Source organism: Physella acuta, unplaced genomic scaffold, assembly GCF_028476545.2.
Source record: "Physella acuta isolate Inbredline_101_S28 unplaced genomic scaffold, ASM2847654v3 ptg000019l, whole genome shotgun sequence".
NCBI classification, from domain to species: Eukaryota; Metazoa; Mollusca; class Gastropoda; family Physidae; genus Physella; species Physella acuta.
The window spans coordinates 404316-426958 of NW_026731539.1; the positions used below are offsets into that span (position 1 = coordinate 404316).

At 35.6% G+C, this 22643-nt stretch overlaps 2 protein-coding genes and 2 non-coding genes across 6 annotated transcripts; 1 reads left to right on the plus strand and 3 right to left on the minus strand.

Annotated features, from left to right (window-relative positions):
- Positions 1-2849: 2849 nt before the first annotated feature.
- Positions 2850-17304, plus strand: LOC131939703 (UBX domain-containing protein 4). Of its 3 annotated transcripts, none has more exons than XM_059298176.1 (14): positions 2850-2937; positions 7058-7149; positions 7297-7402; positions 7747-7775; positions 8259-8377; positions 8996-9095; positions 9393-9489; positions 10115-10169; positions 10593-10762; positions 13001-13123; positions 14172-14274; positions 15059-15181; positions 15610-15809; positions 17047-17304. In XM_059298176.1, exons 2-14 carry the CDS (start codon positions 7068-7070, stop codon positions 17177-17179), a joined length of 1440 nt encoding a protein of 479 aa, XP_059154159.1. In that variant the 5' UTR covers positions 2850-2937; positions 7058-7067; the 3' UTR covers positions 17180-17304. The 3 variants fall into 3 exon arrangements, with proteins under 3 accessions (XP_059154159.1, XP_059154166.1, XP_059154149.1); XM_059298183.1 differs by having other exon boundaries at positions 2892-2910; XM_059298166.1 differs by having other exon boundaries at positions 2897-3055.
- Positions 17305-18443: 1139 nt separating this feature from the next.
- LOC131939721 (heat shock 70 kDa protein cognate 4) lies at positions 18444-22432 on the minus strand. Its single transcript, XM_059298195.1, has 9 exons — positions 22279-22432; positions 21397-21611; positions 21085-21290; positions 20713-20865; positions 20334-20606; positions 19939-20221; positions 19550-19752; positions 18934-19338; positions 18444-18826 (listed from the first exon to the last, which is right to left on the minus strand). The coding sequence occupies exons 2-9, from the start codon at positions 21599-21601 to the stop codon at positions 18608-18610; spliced, it is 1947 nt and encodes a 648-aa protein (XP_059154178.1). The 5' UTR covers positions 21602-21611; positions 22279-22432; the 3' UTR covers positions 18444-18607.
- Positions 19410-19510, minus strand: LOC131939905 (small nucleolar RNA SNORD14). The gene has a single exon (XR_009386495.1). It is a non-coding gene; the product is annotated as a small nucleolar RNA SNORD14 (small nucleolar RNA).
- LOC131939901 (small nucleolar RNA SNORD14) lies at positions 20957-21057 on the minus strand. The gene has a single exon (XR_009386494.1). It is a non-coding gene; the product is annotated as a small nucleolar RNA SNORD14 (small nucleolar RNA).
- Positions 22433-22643: the final 211 nt, after the last annotated feature.

A 22643-nucleotide genomic window follows, 5' to 3' on the forward strand; every position in this document is an offset into this window, starting at 1 on the left:
TATCTGGCGTCTAGCGGGCAGCTGACCTTAGTGGTAGCCACTAATGTGTATTTGTATCCTTCTATAGAGTATCATTGGGAGTTGATGTAGATGTTAAATCAGAGACTTCTATTACATGAGCTCTCCAGGGTTGGTGTTGTTTTTCACACTAAATAGATCTATGTATATCAATAAATAAATCAATATATATATATATGTATATTTTATTGTCATTTCTGTGATAATACTAAAAAATTGATCAAAATTGACATGTTTTAATGAAGTATTTTTTAAATATTTATCCTCACTAAGGTGACTACATAACTATTACCAGTACTTGTTCATATTTTAGTTTGTGTTTTAAAAAATGTATCGCGCGGGCAGAAAATAGCAACAAATTTGATGGGGAAAAAACTGGTTTTAGTCCTACGATTGTTAGATGCTGTTGGTTACTGTATTTGTATGTAATATTTCCTGAATGAATTTTAGTTGTAGCATTTCTGATTGTAGCTATGGGCATATAGCCTTTGTTTTCTGTAAAGAAAACATTTCTTACTAGATTTTTTTACTAGTTCTTGATGTAGTTGTGGTATTGTATTTTAGCATTATTTAGTGTCTTAGATGTACCATGGTTGTTGGTTTCTTATCTTGTTATAGATATTCTATGGGTTTTTATTCCTCTGTAGCTCTTAGCTATTTTATTTTCTACTTTGTTGTTGTATCCTTAGTGTTTGCGGTCATTAATAAAAGTTTTGGTATTTGCCGTAAATTGTTGATTGGCATTACAGACAGCCTCAGGGGAGAGTTGAGTGTGTATTAAGATATGCAGATCAAGTCTAGTTAGGCAATAATCATTTTCTCTAAGAAATGTTTGGACTGTTTATCATAATCTCTAATGCAGGGGTTATGGTTTGTACAATCTCAATATTTTAACAGATTTTATTGTGGTTTGCCTTCTAGGTGTAGAGGACATATAGTTTTAAAACATCACATTTTGGTAAAGACATGATGATAAAGTGCTATACTCAGAAAAATTGCAGTAGTATAATTGAAGTCTCATCATTTTACTACAGTCACTGTTCTAGTGGAGGAAAAGTAGTTTTTTAACATGGCCAGAGATTTTAGACTTGAAAGCTAATTTGTTGACTGTAACATTTATCTACAATTCTTATGCGTTTGGTAGGAAAGGTATAAGTCAAGTGTAAGCTTAGACTAGCAATAAAGAACCCACAGTAAATCAATGATTTTTTGTTTTGCTAAACAAACTACTCAACATGTTAAGAATTTTTTTAAAGTCTTTGAAACTATGTAAGACTGAGTAAGTTAAAATGTTTTGGGAAGTCAATATTATGAGGCACTGAAAAGTCATTTGAAAGATTTTTTCGTAATTCAGCTTTGGTGTTCTTTGTTATAACATTAGTTCCTTCCAATATCTAATATGCACTTATTTGTAATAAATTATCCTATTTGCATCAAAAACAACAAAGATGTTTTTTTTTTCAGCAGAAAATTTGGAACGCTATTGTTTTATTTGTGTGATTTTGTTGTAATTTTTTATGTGGTTACATCACAAAATAAACTGAAATCTTTACTGGCTTTTTTTTTTGTTGTTTTTTTTTTTTACTTTCTTTTTAACTGAATTCTTTATGCTGCTTTGTTGTCTTTATTAGTGGTTAATAGTTAAGACTTGAGTCAGTGTGTAATAAATCATCCTGAAGTACCAAGAAATTATCTCCTACTTTAGCTGTTCTGTAGGTAAAATGGTTAGTGAGTTTTGTCTTTAGGGTGTGAGTTAAACATGTTTACGGGTGGGAGGTGTATACTTTAAATGGCTAGAAAAAAAACTAGCAGCTAGTAAGTATACATGTGCTGTGGGAAAAATTGTTTTCCTATAAAATTAACTTCTGGCAGTTGTTTTTTCTTTCCTAGACATGTATACTACACACGTGGGAGTGTAAACATGGTTTCAGACACTCATCTAGGCTACAAGTACCTCACTGTATGGTGATTCTTTGTTGTGGTCATTATTGTCATGTCAAAGCTTTTACAGTCTACTAAGACAATCATTAAGATTTCAGTTGATGATTGATTAATGCACAGGTTTGGGTGGGGGTAGTGGCTTAGCGAGGTCGGGTGTCACCCGGTGCGGCACTTAATGGTGTCACCCTCTAGAGGTGTAGCGACCCTTCCCGGGGACAAACTTTCGATTTGCCTCCCCCCCCCCTCAAACTTTTGATTTGCTCCTCTTAAAAGACTATTTAACACTCAAATTGATCACTTAATTAAGTGGAATTATAATTTTTCTCTATATATTTTGCTATTTTTTGCCTTGGTGTCACCCCCCTAAATGGTGTCACCCAGTGCGGTCCGCACCCCCCCCCTCTTGCTACGCCTCTGGGTGGGGGCGAGATAGTAATATTCAGTCTATTTATTATTTAATTAAGTAGTTACAGTAGGATAATTTAAATTAAGAAAGAGATAATGTAATTTAAATCCACTAAATCTTGAAGAGAATCTATTTCAAAAACCACTGAATATTAACTATTTTATGCTTTTACCAGTGTTTGCCCCCCCCCCCTCCCCCCCATTTCAAGTGCTCACCCCCCCCCCCCCCTTCCCACCCCCCCCCCCCCCCCCCCCCCCCCCAATGTACAAAATGAATGCCTGGAAAAAACTATCAATGTAGATCTCTATTGTATGAACACTAACCTAACACACTCGATAAAACTTTTGATTTAAAATCTGCAAAATCATAAAACCTCAAATTTGAAAAATAAAAATGAAGGTTAAAAATATCTAGATCTAGATATAAATGTATTTATTCGGTTCTTAATTCAAGTTTTTTTTAAAGAGTACAAAGTAGATGCTTCATAATCGATAATGTCGCGTCATTGTTTTGGTCCCGTCGTACTGACAAGTACACTAGTATATGTAAGCTGATCTAGATTCTAGATCTAGGTACTAAGACTAAGTCCTAGGATTATTTTTATAACCAATCAAGAATCTACTTATATATTTGAACCGAAGACGGATTACACTTATCTATATCTAGAGATTCCAACGTCGGTCTTAAAATGTAATAACAGTGTGAAATTAAATTTTTATAAAATGAAGCGATTCCTCCTACCTTGCACGCACAACAAACAAGTCAAAGTATTAAAAATTAAAATAATAGGCCCTAATAATAATAAATTCTAGATTTAGAATATTTTAGAATTAGACACAGATAAGAGCATTTTAGCTCTAGATCTCAGAGCCGGCGTTAGGGGGTGGCAAACGGGGCGGTCGCCCCAGGCCCCGCGCTTGAAGGGGCCCCGCGCTTCAGCACCGCCATTGTTGTCTGAATTAGTTTGTAAACTTAAATAATCTTTGCTGAATTAAATTTAAAAAAAAAAACAACTAAATGGCCGAAGTTGTTGGATGTTAAAATTGAGGCCACGGCTGATGTTAGCGAGTTATCCTCTACATGGACTGGGACAGACCGTTATTCTAAAGAAAGACATTAGTGTCACACATCGCTGACACGGTCGACTCGCTATTGTCCTGAGGTGACTGGAGATGGTGGTCGCGAATTAGCCCCCAACCTGACATGGGAGGTAAAATCGGGAAAAACACGTAAAGAGATACCCTATTGTATGCGGACTGTTGAAGACGTTTTTTTAGTGAGCAGGCGGGGGTGCCTGTAGTAAACAGTCAGTGACCTGATGATGGCTTGCAGAGGAGGGGGGGGGGGGAGGGGGAGAGAGCGGATGGGGACATGCTCCGGAAATCCAGAGTATTTATCCCTAAAATCATAATTTATACACTGTATGGGCATCTTTTGTGCTTATTCACCACGATACGTTTGATAGGCATCCATGCAGTAATTATGTTCATATTCATTTTATATATTGTCAGGTCATCTTTAAATACATTATACTTGTATTTATTTTTATATTTTTGAAGGGCATTTATACAGTAATTATGTCCATTTTCATTTTGGTAAACTTTAACCGTATTCGTAAAGTGATTAAGCACATGTTTATTTTAATTAATTGTAGGGATATTCAGTATAATAGTTAAGGCCATAGTGATTCTTGTTTTAAAATAGTGTAGGCACACTAAACAAATTATAAAGTCTATAGTGTTTGATACATCGGGCCGAGACTGTTTTATGGTAAAGTTCTCCTGATTTCTAAAACGTCTAAATTACCGGCAGTCCGAGCATGCCGTCGCGAAACTCATTAATAAGATGAAGCTGGCTGTCACATGGTTCACTTTCTAATTATAGACACGGACCTTGTGAGAACGCGGTCTTAAACTGTAATGTAATACGCAGACGCTCTATAAACATGCACCTTCTCTTGAATGGCTGCGGTCAGAGATCCAGTAACGTAGTACCCGAACTGATTTTTTTTAGGGTTTGGCATCCCATAGATTTATATGTACAGTTATCCTTCACATCACCCCACCAACTGCCACCCACCCCAGTGTTCCACCCTACTGAGCGTCCGTGATTACATTTGAGAGTGATTTCATTTGGATATCTATAGCCGTAAACAGTGTTTTTCACGATTCGAGCTTATTCCAAAATCTATCAATGTTTTGCTATTTTCCCCGGCATCCACGTCTCTTTAATGCGTGTCTCAAACTTATATCTGTTTTATTTTTTACTTTTCAAACAAAAAGCCTTAACAGAAACAAGCAACGTTTCAAAAGCACTTCTAAGTAAACAAATTGTTTGTTAATCAGTGTCTTAATGTTAATACGACATTGATAAGCAGCTTAAAAATACCATATATATCGTTATAAATATTAATTCGCGTTGAGAAGAAAAAAAAAACGCCTCACTGTACATGTTTTAATTATACACCAATGAAAAAAATATAAGGCCCCGCGCGGATGGTTGGCCATAGGCCCCGCGTACCCCTAACGCCGGCTCTGCTAGATCTAGAATATAAATTCTTACTCTAGCTAGACTAGCCATCTAAATACATAAATTTGTATTAGGCCAAGCCTAAATAATATTATTACCTAATAAATAATAGCCATAAAAACTCATAAACTGAGAAACTCTACTGACTCTAAAATAACTAATCGAAGTGTCTATTCCCAGTCAGCTCACGCTGTTAATAGCTGTATTACTATTAGGGCTATTCACAGTCATGACTGTTTTTGATAGATTCTATATTTATTATTTAATCATAATTTAATGTAAAAAACACCCAAATTGGCATGAAGACGTGTGGTTGGGGGACATGTGGGTTGCTGTCGTGCCGGTAGGTGCCGTTTCGAACCCATCTGAGGCCTTATCCGTTTGTGACACTTTGTCACTTAATGCCCTTGTAATCAAAATATTTTTTCCCTAGTTTTATTTTTTTTTTCTATTTGTGAAGCAAGTGCTGGCATTTCTGCAAAAAAAAACAAAAAAAAAAAACCTGCTGTCCCTTAGAATTTTGCTAAGAGAAAAAACAATTTGGGAAAAGTGTAATGGAAACTGAATGATAGCTGATAAAAAAAGGACATGCTATTTCACCTGATATTTATTCTATGTGAATTTTAAATGGTAATTGACTGTTGAATAGCAAAGTGAACAACTAGCTAAACTGATGCATAAATAATATTATTTATTTAAAAATTACTAGATCTATTAGTCTAGTATAGATTTAATTAGAGTGCATAATTGATCATCTTATTCTATGACCCACGTAGTCTGTAGCAGACGTCTGATATGAGCCTAAAAGCTAAACTAAACTTAAACCATAATTTTTTAAATAAAAATATAACAAAATAAAAATAGCACTTCTCTCTTAATCTATACCTCACTCACCAGTCACAATTAATGCTTTTATTATTGTAAGATATTATTCCCAGTCGTTTTTATCATGAAATGACAGCCGACTGGGAATAGCCGTATTGGGGCTATTCTCAGTCGGCTGGGAATAGCCTTGGCCATAATTAATATTAATTCAAAATTATAAATGCTCAGGATGAAATTCATTTTAGGATAGCCTACCTACTTGTACTCCAATCATTCTTTTGAGATTTCTCAAATGAAATTGGTGTAGCCTAATTATTTAGATTAGACAATGCTTAATAATTTAATGGATGAGACTATTCCCAGTTGGGTATCATTTTGTGCCATACAAGATTGGGAATAATGACTTACAATATAATTTTATAATAGCATATCTGGGGAAAGAGGTTGAATTAGAGAGTGATGCTATTTATTTTATATTGTTATATACTGCCCGGCCTATATTATTAGGCATAGATTTATAAGAAAAGTATTTCAAAGTTTAAGTTTATATTCATTTCTGCTACAGAATTAATTAATAATTATGTTTTTGCACTCAAAAGTTGGCTAATTATTTTAAATAAATATGTATGCATCACTTTTGTATGTCACAATGCTATTCAATTACTACTTTAAAATTAAGATAGAATAACACTTATGAATAGTCGTCATGTTTCCATTGCAAATTTCTCAAGTTTTTTCTTTCATAGCCGACTCATTAGCATTGCCAGTTTGAATTGACAGAACTTTTGTTTTAATAGACTTTAGAAAACTCCTGTGCCAGACACACTGCCTCTCTGTCACTGTCTCTCTCTGGCCTAAATGACAGGCTGTGATCACTCTGCTAAGTGCATAGCATAAGGGTATCAGCCCTAGTAATATAAAAATTCAGTCTGCCTCGTATCTTTCTGGTTGTTTGCTTAGTCATCTTTACAAAAATTTACAAATTAAATTTAAACACACCAAAATCAATTTTAATTTAGGGAAAATTAAAATAATTCTGAATGAAGATTAATCTTTATTTTAAATACTTGTGCTTTGTAAATTATTTTTTCAAGTAGGCCTACTAGAGATTTTGTCAATAAGAAACAGCTAAATAAATTATATAAAGTTTTTTTTTTAAGTCTTTGATTTCACTTTGTCAAAACTCAATAATTGGTTGTCTATCACATATATTTCTTTTCTAAACATGGTCTGGTAAATTCTTTAGCAAAGCTGTTTACTTATATATTATCCATACAATTTTATAACTACTTATTGTTGAGTATATTTAAATGAACTGAGAAACTTCTCACCTCCTAGACTGTCAAGTATGAGGTGGTTTCAAGAGGGGATCCCCAGTGCCATTCAGGCAGCCAAAGCTCAAAAGTCTGTATTTATTGTTTTTATCTGTGGTAAGTTTGATATCTCATAGTGGTAGTCTTGTATGTTTATATATTGTTTGTTGAAATTCTATAAAGTCTTGCTGCTGGAATTAGTATACGCTAATTAGGTCTTATAATGAACTAATAATTACTTTTGTAATTGTGGGTTTTTTTCAGGGGAAGATGAAAAATCCCAAGAAATGGAGTCCTACCTACACAAAGATGATGTCACACAACTGTGTGAGGAGAACAGATGTGTTGCCATCAAACTTACATCTAATGGGTGTGTCTTGAACTATAATTCATTTACACTCGCAAGCTATCACTTTAGCATCCCCATAACTTGAATATATTTGATTATGATACAGCACAAGAATAGTTACTCTGTAAGACCTAATGATTCATAAGGTATATGAAGTGGAATTCACGTTTCTTGACCTAAGCATATGAAGGGATGTTATGCCATCCACCATAACTTTCCCCACTGTGTCAGGTACCCATCAGAGCTGGGTGGACTCAGTGACATCCTGGAGTCCCCAGTTTCAATACTCTACATTTTAAGATAAGACTGCATTAAAAAATTTTGGTATTAATTTAACTCAAGCAATGTTTTACTTTTATTTTCAGCAATGAGATAAAGTTTTTTTCCCAGATATGTATCCTTTGCTTTTCAAGTTAAAATAATGTCCTTTTCTATTGAGAGCCAGTAGATTTACTCTTGTAAACATTTTTAACATGAGGTAATGTCAACACTCAGTCAAGAGTGACTGTCTCTGATGCACTTGCTAGTTGAAATATTTAAAAAACAACTTCTGTCAAGATCTTTGCTAGTTGAAATATTTAAAAAACAACTTCTGTCAAGATCTTTGCTAGTTGAAATATTAAAAAAAACAATTTCTGTCAAGATCTTTGCTAGTTGAAATATTTAAAAAACAACTTCTGTCAAGATCTTTGCTAGTTGAAATATTTAAAAAACAACTTCTGTCAAGATCTTTGCTAGTTGAAATATTTAAAAAACAACTTCTGTCAAGATCTTTGCTAGTTGAAATATTAAAAAAAACAATTTCTGTCAAGATCTTTGCTAGTTGAAATATTTAAAAAACAACTTCTGTCAAGACCTTTAACTTAGTTTTAACCAGATCCTGTTGTTGTTATCCCTTCTACATTTTTTATTGGAGACACCGGTGTTCCTTTGGAGGTGATTGGAGAGTGCAAGTCTCATGAGGATTTTCTTTCAAAAGTTAAAAATGCCATAGACGTAAGAGTTTGTCTTTTTTTTAATTGTTCCATTGTTACCTAACACCATTGTCTAACACATTTTAAAACATGGTGAATGTGATTTATGAGGATTATTATTTGAACAGAAATATAACTTGCTTCATTGTTAAATAACTAAAATGTTAAGAACATTAATCCTCTGTCAATTAACCTCCTTTCCCCCTTATAATTTTTCAGTTTAGTAATTACTACCTCTCTCTCATGAATACCCATTACACATTTTACTAACTAATTGAAAAACCCAGCAGTATTTTACACAAAGCCTGAAATGGGCTGACAAAGAAAGACAAAAAATCAGATTTTATTTTTTATTTTGACATGTTAAGCACTAAGCAGGGGACTGAGTAAATCAATACACAGTGCACACATTATATCTCAACACACAAGTAATAATTGTCATACCTCAAAGTTCCTTCTGTTAGTTTACATTTCATTGTTCTTTTATTAGACACTGTTACAATTTTCAAATTTTTGAGAAAAGTGCTAAAATAAACTGAAATATTAGACAAATGTAAACATACTTTTAAATTCTCAAGATGCTCTGTAGACATTGTTTAATGTTTTTATAATGTATTTTTTCATGTTTTGACAACAAAAGCTCCAGAAGAAATCTTCAGCGTCTGTGGGTGAACCAGTGCAATCCACGTCCCAAGCATCACCACCAACACAGGAAGTCAAGGGTGCCATACAAACTGCTGGTAGTTACTCAGTATAAAAGCAAACAAATTATTTTACTTTGCTACTTAAAAGAAATTTTTTTTTTTTTACCTAAATATTTGTTTCCATAGAATTGAAACATTTAGACAAAATAAATTTTTTACAACTTAATAATTAAATATTTTGTTTCTTTTTAGTTTTTACCAAATCATGAAACACTTTTTTAAGATAAATTTAAATTCATAAAATTTTTAAACTAATTTTATAAATTGTCCAACAATAGTTTATCAATATGACTGTAGTACAATGTGAATCAATGTGACATGTTTTTTCACCAGTTGAGGCTGATGTCGCAGGTGCATCAGGTGGGAGGGAAGATGACACAGGAGAAGAGAGTGGAGGTCCATCAGAAAGTCTTGAGGCCAGGATGGAGAAGTATGGCACATTCAGATATTTGTTTCTTGCTGTTTTCATAGTACCTCATTTTAAGCCATTTTTATTTTTACAAGCTTTCTCTTTGGTCAAAAGGGTTGTTGGTCTGTTTGTGATCAAACCTTGTCACTTAATGTCAAACCATTTCTAAATGAGCCATTTCTTTCAAAGTTTCTGTATTGATAACAAAAATATCTATTTTTAAATGTAATTAGCCACTTAAATTCAGTTTATTGATAACAACAGTAATAAGAGAAGGCTTATAGTAGTAGAGATGACTGAATCAGGTGTGTTAAAACCTTGATAATGTTTAGCATTTAAATGCTTTGAAAATTTGAAAAAATGAAACAAAAACTTGGTTTCCTTAGTAAAACTATCTGTCACTTTAATACGTAAGCGATTTCATGAGAAACCCAAGTTTTTACTAAATAAATCAAATTTGTTTTAATATCATTATGATTTTCAGTGCATTTAAAAGCTCATTATTATTAAGTTTTTTTTTATTGTGAACTAAAGAAAAGCTTCTAAAAATTAATTGCTAGCTTTATACAAAAAAAAACAACATTAAACTATTAAGATTGTATTACATATATATATATAAAACAAAACTTACAACCATTGTGTTTAGAGCAAGATTGTTGTTGGAAGAAAAGAAAAGAGAAAAGATGAGAAAAGAGGCTGAGGTAGGTAACTGTGGTGGTCCCTTCAGTGGTTTTTGTGGCTATATCAGTGAAAAGCTAAAATGTACATTCAATGTTTAAAATGTATAAGTTAGTAAGTAAAGTTCCGCTTTAGACCTAGCGACCCATTGGGCAGATAAAGTAAAGCTCATATGTTTATGACCTTGGCATTAGAAAAGATAGTGTGGTCAGCACTATGCCCAGCTGTATTTACTTTTCCCTACATACGTTAGGTACCCGTCAGAGCTGGGTGAACTCAGGGACATTCCATTGACGTCATACATTCACTAGTCCAAACCAATATCCAAACTTGAGACCTTGGGTCTAGCAGCCAAACACTCTACCATTCAACCACACCATTTAATGTTTACTGTATTTTTTTTAAAATGAGTAAAGTACATGTTTAAAGCTTGTTTGATTTTGAAGGAGGAGAGAAGACGAGAATTAGAGAGGAGAAATGTTGGTCAGGGAGTACAGAAGTTGAGGGAGAAACAAAAAGAAGTTGAGATTCTGGAGGCCAAGAAGGAACTGAAGAAAGACAGAGATGAAGAGAAGTTGGCCAGACAGAGAGTCAAAGATGAGATAGAGAGAGACAGGTAAAGATGGGATAGAGAGAGACAGGTAAAGATGGGATAGACAGATAAAGATGGGATAGAGAGAGACAAGTAAAGATGGGATAGAGAGAGACAGGTAAAGATGGGATAGAGCGAGACAGGTTAAGATGGGATAGGGAGACAGGTAAAGATGGGATAGAGAGAGACAGGTAAAGATGGGATAGAGAGACAGGTAAAGATGGGATAGAGAGAGACAGGTAAAGATGGGATAGGGAGAGACAGGTAAAGGTGGGATAGAGAGAGACAGGTAAAGGTGGGATAGAGAGACAGGTAAAGATGGGATAGAGAGAGACAGGTAAAGATGTGATAGAGAGACAGGTAAAGATGAGATAGAGAGAGACAGGTAAAGATGGGATAGAGAGACATGTAATGGTGGCATTAAAGATGGGATAGAGAGAGACAGGGAACGGTAGCATTCAAAGATGGGATAGAGAGAGACAGGTAAAGATGGGATAGAGAGAGACAGGTAAAGATGGGATAGAGAGAGACAGGTAAAGATGGGATAGAGAGAGACAGGTAAAGATGGGATAGAGAGACAGGTAAAGATGGGATAGAGAGACAGGTAAAGATGGGATAGAGAGACAGGTAATGGTGGGATAGAGAAAGACAGGTAAAGATGGGATAGAGAGACAGGCATAGATGGGATAGAGAGACAGGTAAAGATGGGATAGAGAGAAACAGGTAAAGATGGGATAGAGAGAGACAGGTAAAGATGGGATAGAGAGAGACAGGTAAAGATGGGATAGAGAGAGACAGGTAAAGATGGGATAGAGAGAGACAGGTAAAGATGGGATAGAGAGAGACAGGTAAAGATGGGATAGAGAGAGACAGGTAAAGATGGGATAGAGAGACAGGTAAAGATGAGATAGAGAGAGACAGGTAAAGATGGGATAGAGAGACATGTAATGGTGGCATTAAAGATGGGATAGAGAGAGACAGGGAACGGTAGCATTCAAAGATGGGATAGAGAGAGACAGGTAAAGATGGGATAGAGAGAGACAGGTAAAGATGGGATAGAGAGAGACAGGTAAAGATGGGATAGAGAGAGACAGGTAAAGATGGGATAGAGAGACAGGTAAAGATGGGATAGAGAGACAGGTAAAGATGGGATAGAGAGACAGGTAATGGTGGGATAGAGAAAGACAGGTAAAGATGGGATAGAGAGACAGGTAAAGATGGGATAGAGAGAGACAGGTAAAGATGGGATAGAGAGAGACAGGTAAAGATGGGATAGAGAGAGACAGGTAAAGATGGGATAGAGAAAGACAGGTAAAGATGGGATAGAGAGAGACAGGTAAAGATGGGATAGAGAGACAGGTAAAGATGGGATAGAGAGAGACAGGTAAAGATGGGATAGAAAGACAGGTAAAGATGAGATAGAGAGAGACAGGTAAAGATGGGATAGAGAGACATGTAATGGTGGCATTAAAGATGGGATAGAGAGAGACAGGGAACGGTAGCATTCAAAGATGGGATAGAGAGAGACAGGTAAAGATGGGATAGAGAGAGACAGGTAAAGATGGGATAGAGAGAGACAGGTAAAGATGGGATAGAGAGAGACAGGTAAAGATGGGATAGAGAGAGACAGGTAAAGATGGGATAGAGAGAGACAGGTAAAGATGGGATAGAGAGACAGGTAAAGATGGGATAGAGAGACAGGTAATGGTGGGATAGAGAAAGACAGGTAATGGTGGGATAGAGAAAGACAGGTAAAGATGGGATAGAGAGACAGGTAAAGATGGGATAGAGAGAGACAGGTAAAGATGGGATAGAGAGAGACAGGTAGAGATGGGATAGAGAGAGACAGGTAAAGATGGGATAGAGAGAGACAGGTAAAGATGGGATAGAGAGAGACAGGTGAAGGTGAGATAGAGAGAGACAGGTAAAGATGGGATAGAGAGAGACAGGTAAAGATGGGATAGAGAAAGACAGGTAAAGATGGGATAGAGAGAGACATGTAAAGATGAGATAGAGAGAGACGGGTAAAGATGGAATAGAGAAAGACAGGTAAAGATAGATAAAGATATAGAGAAAGATGAGGGACATGCAAAAATAATTTTTTAATTCAACATTTACATTGTGTAGATGAACGGATAAATACTTGCAAATATGTTTTTTGTGTAACCGAATAATGTGATTTATACTACATTGATGACCATTTGTCTATTGAATTAAATTTGTTCACCATTTTAAAATGTATTTCCATTGATGGACAACCAGACAAGAGAAGGCTGCAAGATTTGGGAAGGACAAAGCTGCCCAATCACAGGCTGAGGAAGAAGCTAGGAAGAAAAAATTAAAAGAAAAACAAGCAGCTGAAGCCATGGAACAGGCCAGAAGAAGGTTGGGATTGTCTTAAGTTAAAACAAAATGTTTTCTCATTTTTGTCTTTTTAATTATTTTAAAACTTTTATGTTGAGTATAATCAAGCTGTTGTGTTAGGATTCTTGAATATTTTTGTCTTGTTCACATGTCTCAAGCTGTAAGTTCTTTTTAAGTTCAGCCTCTCTTTGATTACAAATGTTGTAATTGTAGCTTATCTTCACCTCAGTGATATACCTAGAATAATAATTTTTCTATATCTTCACCTCAGTGATATACCTAAAATATAAATTTTTCCATATCTTCACCCCAGTGATATAGCTAGGATATAAATTGTTCCATATCTTCACCCCAGTGATATAGCTAGGATATAAATTGTTCCATATCTTCACCCCAGTGATATAGCTAGGATATAAATTGTTCCATATCTTCACCCCAGTGATATAGCTAGGATAAAAATTGTTCCATATCTTCACCCCAGTGATATACCTAGAATATAAATTTTTCCATATCTTCACCCCAGTGATATAGCTAGGATATAAATTGTTCCATATCTTCACCCCAGTGATATAGCTAGGATATAAATTGTTCCATATCTTCACCCCAGTGATATAGCTAGGATATAAATTGTTGCATATCTTCACCCCAGTGATATAGCTAGAATATAAATTGTTCCATATCTTCACCCCAGTGATATAGCTAGAATATAAATTGTTCCATATCTTCACCCCAGTGATATACCTAGAATATAAATTGTTCCATATCTTCACCCCAGTGATATAGCTAGAATAAAAGTTGTTCCATATCTTCACCCCAGTAATATAGCTAGAATATAAATTGTTCCATATCTTCACCCCAGTGATATAGCTAGAATACAAGTTGTTCCATATCTTCACCCCAGTGATATAGCTAGAATAAAAGTTGTTCCATATCTTCACCCCAGTAATATAGCTAGAATATAAATTGTTCCATATCTTCACCCCAGTAATATAGCTAGAATATAAATTGTTCCATATCTTCACCCCAGTAATATAGCTAGAATATAAATTGTTCCATATCTTCACCCCAGTGATATAGCTAGGATACAGTTCCGCCTCCCTGATGGCTCCTCTGTGACCCAGCAGTTCCCAGCAACTGAAAGGTTTGCCACCCTGCACCAGTTTATCACACAGGTAAGTCCAGCCACACACTGACCATGGGCACACACTGACCATTGGCACACACTAGACAGTCTAGCTACTAGCGTTAGTTTTATTTAAATTTAGTTAGTTTTAAAATGTTTAGTTATTCATTTCATTAATCATATGCTTATAAAATATTATAACAGTACAATAGCAGCCACATTGTGAAACATATATATTCTTCTGTCTGGATTTTGCAAATACAATGTTATATTTCAAGCAATTTATGTTTGACTTATATCAGCCACATAATATGTTAACCCAAACATGTACATTCATTTATGAGAATGTTGTGCTTGAAGTATATTTTTTTAGAATGGACTTCATGTTTCTAATTCACTAACTTAGCATATGGGAACTACTGTAAGCCTCTCAATCACCCAACCTCTTATATTTTTGTTTCACCTAGCATATGGGAACTACTGTAAGCCTCTCAATCACCCAACCTCTTATATTTTTGTTTCACCTAGCATATGGGAACTACTGTAAGCCTCTCAATCACCCAACCTCTTATATTTTTGTTTCACCTAGCATATGGGAACTACTGTAAGCCTCTCAATCACCCAACCTCTTATATTTTTGTTTCACCTAGCATATGGGAACTACTGTAAGCCTCTCAATCACCCAACCTCTTATATTTTTGTTTCACCTAGCATATGGGAACTACTGTAAGCCTCTCAATCACCCAACCTCTTATATTTTTGTTTCACCTAGCATATGGGAACTACTGTAAGCCTCTCCATAACCCTACCTCTTATATTTTTGTTTCACCTAGCATATGGGAACTACTGTAAGCCTCTCAATGGCTTTTCCAAGAAGAACATTCACACCAGATGACCACAACTTGACCTTACAGGAACTACAGCTGGCACCATCAGCTGTCATACTTGTTATTCCTGTAAGTAAACTTGGCTGTCATACTTGTCATTCCTGTAAGTAAACTTGGCTGTCATACTTGTCATTCCTGTAAGTAAACTATTGACTATTTTACTGCTAACTTTGACCTTATTATTACTGTAAGCTGTTGACCGAATTACTGTAAACTTCTGACCATATTACTGTAAACTTCTGACCATATTACTGTAAACTTCTGACCATATTACTTTAAGCTGTTTGACCATATTACTGTAAACTTCTGACCATATTACTGTAAGCTGTTTGACCATATTACTGTAAACCAAATTACTGTAAGCTGTTTGACCATATTACTGTAAGCTGTTTGACCATATTACTGTAAGCTGTTTGACCATATTACTGTAAGCTGTTGACCATGTTTCTGTAAACCATATTACTGTAAGCCATAATTGAGCCACTGTTCTCCCCTAGGGTGGTATCTCAACCTCTGAGGTCAGAAGCTCAAGCCCCCTCCTGAGTGTCAGCAGGATGTCCAGCTTTGTCCTGGCACCATTCTTCTACATCTGGCAGTTCCTGTCTGCAATCTTTGGTTTCTCCTCACAAACCAGGCGGCCAAACATGTCTGTTCAACTTCAGTCTACTGCTACAGGGGGCGAGAGGAACCAACGCAAGTAAGTTTGGTGATATGGGGGGGGGGGGTACTATTGTTTGGTACCTCATGAGATGGGGGGAGTATTGTTTGGTACCTCATGAGATGGGGGGAGATATTGTTTGGTACCTTGTGATGGGGGGAGTATTGTTTGGTACCTCATGAGATGGGGGGAGTATTGTTTGGTACCTTGTGATGGGGGGAGTATTGTTTGGTACCTAGTGATGGGGGGAGTATTGTTTGGTACCTTGTGATGGGGGGAGTATTGTTTGGTACCTAGTGATGGGGGGAGTATTGTTTGGTACCTTGTGATGGGGGGAGTATTGTTTGGTACCTTGTGATCAGGGGAGGATTGTTTGGTACCTTGTGATGGGGGGAGTATTGTTTGGTACCTAGTGATGGGGGGGGGGGAGTATTGTTTGGTACCTAGTGATGGGGGGAGTATTGTTTGGTACCTTGTGATGGGGGGAGTATTGTTTGGTACCTAGTGATGGGGGGGGGGGAGTATTGTTTGGTACCTAGTGATGGGGGGGGGGGGGGGTGAGTGACATATAAATGAGATACATACCTCTGTTGAGCACCATCTTCTGGTTTTTCTGATTTTTCACATATGTATGCAGTATTTTTCTATTATTATATTTTCTTTACTTAGTTGTTTCCTATGATAAACATTTGTTACATATTCTTTATACTACAAAAGTAAGGGGAAAAATATGTACAAAATGAAACTAATAAAGCGGAGAGCAATCTCCCCTAAACTTTCTCAAATATGAAATTATTTAATCTTTTGGTTTTGAGATATTGGAAATAGCATTAGGTTCTACATCCGGTCACCAGAAATCACACAAAATTGACAAAAACCAGTTAATTAGATCTTATAGTACTTACACCTATGTATGAAATTTTATCCACCTAACTGAAACAGTATTCAAGGCGTCATCAGTATTTTAGAAATCAGAAATAAAGTAATCCAAGTCAAAGATAACGTATGTAACTCAAGTCATGTTAACATTCACACAGAAAGGTGGGACAAGATTGCTTAAGTACTCGGGAGGTGTAAGACTCTTGCATGATTACAAGTCCTCTACACTTTGTAGGACACAGTTAAGAGGAGTATAACAGCAAAAACTGTCAATAGCTATTTTGATTTTTGTGCATGATTACAGTAGTTGCTATATTCTGTATTCAAGAAAGTAAAAATATAAATAACCAAAGTTAAGATCATTTAATATTTTAAATTAAAATGTGTACATTTCCAGTGCACAGAAAAGGCCAGCAAGTTCATCAAGTTCCAGACAAGAAGGCCCCATCACAAGGTTCAGAAATTCCCAAGATGACGATAAGGATGATGATGGCAACACATGGAATGGCAACTCTACCCAGCAGATGTGAATAGTGTTGGCCTGCATTTTATTTTCATATGCCTGAATTTAAATTATTATTTTGCAGTTTAACTTATGATCAGTTAATTTTGGAGCTGTGGTATTCTTTTTAACTAAATAAAGATCCCAAAATTACATCACATGTTGTGTTTCTTACCTCTGGTGTTCGGTACTTTTTGTATGGGTACACTTATCCCTAGAAAAAAGGCCTCTTAAGTATGACAAGCATTTGGGATGTGAATTAGACATGTTTGGGAAATTCAGCACCGCTGTGATTCTTCAGAGATACTGGCAGTATGAGGCAGGCAGCCTGCAGTAAATTTGCAAGTGACTTGATCAGCAAATGAAGTATCTTTTTGGCAAGAGCATGCCCATGAGCCATTCAATTTCCTTTGCTTGAGGCTCTAGATAAGTTTTTTTTTTGTAAATTAGACCCAAGGGTAGTCAAAATATGCTAATACTAATTCCCAGGATGGCCAAAGGGGGTAGCATTGGGTGGTGTAATCCGTGACAGTTTACAATTTCGGTGTTGAGAGTAACTCTGTAGTTTAGACTAGAGCATAGTTTGGCTTCCAGATGCCAAATTGGGTACCAGTATAGTTTACAAGGTCTATTATATGGAATTAATGATTTTATATTTAAACCCTGTAAACCCTCAATACCAAAAAATGACAACTTTAAACAATATATCAAGTACACAGCTATAACACTTGCCTTGCATGTAAAAAACGTGAAACTCCACTATAATGGTTTGTCATGACAGATTTGGAGAAAACAGAACTTTGCCTTACATAATAATACAGGTAATATGCACGTAAATTTTTTTATCGCTAACTTGGAGACATTGCAACACGTCATTAGTCAAACTTTTCAGACTATTATAAGTGTTCCATTAAAAGATAGCCTCTGCCATCGCTGCAGAAGTCTCCAGTTATTAATTTTAATGTATCGTGTTGAGCTACTCATTCTGTTCTGCTATTGAATCAATTTCTCACATCAGTCGCATAATTTTCTACAAATTCTAGATGACTGAAGGATCTGGTTGTTTAATTGGCTATTACCATTGAAAATTATTCGATGTAGTAGAATCTCAAGCCAGTATCAATGACAATTGATCTAGCTGGCTATTTGCCATGTAACAATATTTTATGCTTAGAAAGCACTAGAGTAAGAAATTTGACTTGAACACAAGTAATCCTACTTTTTATAAAATCATTAGACATGACAACCTTAACACTTAGTACATTTGACAAGAAATGGTACAAAACAGTGTATAGAAACAAATGTTTTAATGACAAATTTGCAACATAACAGCTAAATTGTGTTGATAGAAATAAATAGTTGTAAAAATTTTGGATGATATTAGTGCTCAGCGTAGCAAAATAGCCAAAAAGTTTTTTAACTAAGTTCTATAAAGTAGACTAGGTCTTTATACAGATTAATCAACTTCTTCAATGGTTGGTCCACTGCCTCCTGTACCTTGGGATGCTCCATGACCAGCACCTGCAGCACTAGTGAAGTCTGGCATGCCACCAGCACCTCCCATTCCTTGATACAATTTGGTGATGATTGGATTACAAACTCCTTCGATTTCTTTTTGTTTATGCTCAAATTCCTCTTGATCAGCCAACTGATTTGCATCAAGCCAGTGAATGATCTGAAAAAAATAATTGCAATGACATTAAATTTAAGGTTAATTTCTTAAAACTGCCCCACAAAACAATAGGTAAAACTATGCTCATAGAAGAAAAAACTACACCTTACCTCATTGCACTTGTCAATAATAATTTTCTTGTCATCTGCACTGATCTTGTCCTTCAGTTTTTCATCCTCAACAGTTGACTTCATATGGAATGAGTAACTTTCCAAAGCATTCTTGGCTGAAATGCGAGTTTTCTGTTTTTCATCCTCATTCTTGTATTTCTCAGCATCGTTAACCATTCTTTCAATTTCCTCTTTGGACAGACGACCTTTGTCATTGGTGATGGTAATTTTGTTTTCTTTGCCAGTGCTCTTGTCAGCAGCAGATACATTTAGAATACCGTTGGCATCAATGTCAAAAGTGACTTCAATCTGGGGCACACCACGTGGTGCTGGTGGAATACCTGTCAGTTCAAATTTGCCTAGCAAGTTGTTATCCTTTGTCATTGCACGTTCACCTTCATAAACCTGGAAAACAGCAATTGAACCATTTACACCACAGTATACAAATCATGAATTAATCATAAATTAGCAGGTCATGATTCAGACATCCAAGGAAGGGCAATTGGCCATCTTAGGAACAAGAGCAATTCCTCTGGTGGAAACCGCGAATGTATGGAATAAAACTTCATCATAATCAAAAAATTGAATGAAATAAAAGATATTCAGCAGTAATTACCTGAATTAGCACACCAGGTTGGTTATCTGAATAAGTAGTGAATGTCTGAGTCTGTTTTGTAGGAATAGTGGTGTTTCTCTTGATAAGTGCAGTCATCACACCTCCTGCAGTTTCAATACCAAGTGACAAAGGAGCAACATCCAACAACAGAAGATCCTGCACCTCTTCAGATTTGTCACCATGTAGAATAGCAGCCTGTACAGCTAGAAAACAAAAATAAATGATTAATCACCAGTAAAAAAGTAAATTCACACAAGGGAAATACAATCATCATTTACTTAAAGTCACATGTGCAACGACTGTGTAGGCTACATGCTTTACTAAGATAGAGATCAAAAACCAAACTTAGCCAACAACTGGTTTTATAGTGACTTGATTTAAGTAAATACCTGCGCCATATGCAACTGCTTCATCTGGATTAATGCTCTTGTTCAGTTCCTTGCCATTGAAGAAATCTTGCAATAGTTTCTGGATCTTTGGAATACGAGTTGATCCTCCAACAAGCACAATTTCATGAATCTGAGCTTTATCAAGTTTAGCATCGCGCAATGATTTTTCTACAGGTTCCAAGGTGCCACGGAATAGATCAGCATTCAACTCCTCAAAGCGAGCACGGGTGATACTGGTGTAGAAATCAATACCCTCAAACAGAGAGTCTATTTCAATGTTAGCCTGAAAGAAACAATTTTTATTAGTATTTTGATAAAAGATAAAAATTAACATTAACAACGCTACAACCCTATTTAATTTATGTGACATGCAATTCCAACTTAAATTAACTCACCTGAGTAGATGATGATAAAGTTCTCTTAGCCCTCTCACAAGCTGTTCTTAGACGACGTACTGCACGCTTGTTTTCACTAATATCCTTCTTGTGTTTTCTCTTAAATTCCTGAATGAAGTGATTGACCATTCTGTTATCAAAATCTTCACCACCTAAATGAGTGTCACCAGCTGTGGACTTGACCTCAAAAATGCCATCCTCAATTGTAAGAATAGAAACATCAAAGGTGCCACCTCCAAGGTCAAAAATGAGTACATTGCGTTCACCGCCAACCTGAGGACAAGCATTTCAAATTACAAATGGACCAACTGCACAATGTTAATGCAAAATGAAGTTGTGGCAAAGACAAGTACCAGTTAAACAGGCAGTATGCTCTTACCTTCTTGTCAAGACCATAGGCAATGGCAGCAGCTGTTGGCTCATTGATTATTCTAAGTACATTGAGACCAGAAATAGTTCCAGCATCTTTGGTAGCTTGACGTTGAGAGTCATTGAAATAGGCTGGTACAGTAACAACAGCATCTGTGACAGTCTGAATGTAAAACAAAGGACAAATTAAATTTAAAAAAAAAAAAAAAACAAAAAAAAACAACATTACATATTCTAGATTATCTATTAAACAATGGTTCAGACATCCAAGGAAGGACAATATGCCATCTTCAGAACACAAGCAATTCTTCTGGTGGAAACCGCGAATGTTGGATAAGAAATTTCATCATCACCATTTTATTAAAACTTGTCTCTGACTTACCTTTCCTAAATATGCCTCAGCAGTTTCCTTCATCTTTGTAAGAACCATTGAGGATATTTCTTCAGGGAAGAAAGTTTTGTTTTCACCCTTGTATTCAACCCTGATCTTAGGCTTGCCTGCTTCATTTAATACTGTAAATGGCCAATGTTTCATGTCGGAAGCTACAGTTGGGTCATCAAAACGACGTCCTATCAATCTTTTGGCATCTAAAAATTTGAAAAGAAATTGAATAAAATCATCCAAATAGGCTATTTGACAAATGTTTCTTAAGTGTTTACTGCAAGTTAATCAATTGCACAAAATAATACATACCGAATACAGTATTTTCTGGGTTCATGGCTACCTGGTTCTTTGCAGCATCACCTATAAGACGTTCATTGTCTGTAAAAGCAACATAACTTGGAGTTGTTCTGTTGCCCTGGTCATTAGCAATGATTTCAACTTTGCCATGTTGAAATACACCCACACAGGAGTATGTGGTTCCCAAATCAATACCAACAGCAGGTGCTTTACTCATTTTGTATGTGCTGGAAAGAAAAGTCTTAGATATAGATTACATGCAATTGAATATATACAAGTGACCAAATAAATTATTCCTAGACAAATATTTTTTAATATAGTCTAGAATCTAAATGAATCCAGCTTCCTGAACATTTATATTATTAGCTGCAATAGCCAGAGCTTAAATAATAAATAACTGCTTAATTCATGGGCTTAAACAGAGATTACATTCCATTTGAACTTGATGGATCTAGACTACTATCTAGAATATCAACAGATCTCGATTGTAGATCTAGATTTCTAGATCTCTCTAGATCCAACAATTTAATGTAGAGATCTAGAATCTACATTGTAACAAGATAAGAGCTGACATATTTCAATCGGCAACAATCCGCAACTAAAAAACTTCATCCAGTTTAAATCTTAACGGTGTTTTATTAAGGTCAAGTGAAATTAAAGAACGATTAGTTTATTTAATTTATACTAAAACGTGGATTATACTAAAACATGGATAATATCATAATAATTATAACAAACCGGTGTGTTAAAAGTAAAATGCGGTATCGAGGATTTCTCTAGATTCTCTCTGGGTAGATCTACATTAAGTCCCAGCTTAGTTAATAATTTAAACCTACAAATGGTGTCAATATTATCGAATATGCATAAACAAAATAGTTGGCTAAAACTACTTACTAATAGAGGTCTATATCAGCATCAACCAGAAAAAATCACCCGGCTAGACTCGCACAGTAATTCAGATTTACTTCTAGAGAGGAGTATGGAAGGCTCTTAAATAACCAAGAAAGAGAGGGCGGATCCCGAAGATTTTTCTAGTACAGATGTGTAAATTCAAATTCGATACTTTTTATCGCAGTCCCGCTACTGATTGTTATTTCTTTAAAAAACGTATAAAATTATTTTAAACAGTTAAACAGAAGTTTAGGTTAAAACTATTCAGATTTGTGCCCACCCAAAAAAATTATATTTAATTATGCAAACTGATTTTAAATAGTTATCTCAATTAAGCCAACTTAAGCTAATTTATTTGAGTATCGATA

Excerpts from the sequence above, each read along its gene's own strand:
- LOC131939721 (XM_059298195.1), bottom strand. The coding sequence starts at position 21,601 with ATGAGTAAAGCACCTGCTGTTGGTATTGATTTGGGAACCACATACTCC. Across the intron at positions 20,222-20,333 it reads CTTTATCATCATCTACTCAG|GCTAACATTGAAATAGACTC; the intron begins GTGAGTTAATTT and ends TGTTTCTTTCAG. Across the intron at positions 18,827-18,933 it reads TTATTGACAAGTGCAATGAG|ATCATTCACTGGCTTGATGC; the intron begins GTAAGGTGTAGT and ends TATTTTTTTCAG.
- LOC131939703 (XM_059298176.1), top strand. The coding sequence starts at position 7,068 with ATGAGGTGGTTTCAAGAGGGGATCCCCAGTGCCATTCAGGCAGCCAAA. Across the intron at positions 10,170-10,592 it reads AGATGAGAAAAGAGGCTGAG|GAGGAGAGAAGACGAGAATT; the intron begins GTAGGTAACTGT and ends TTGATTTTGAAG. Across the intron at positions 10,763-13,000 it reads GATGAGATAGAGAGAGACAG|ACAAGAGAAGGCTGCAAGAT; the intron begins GTAAAGATGGGA and ends ATGGACAACCAG.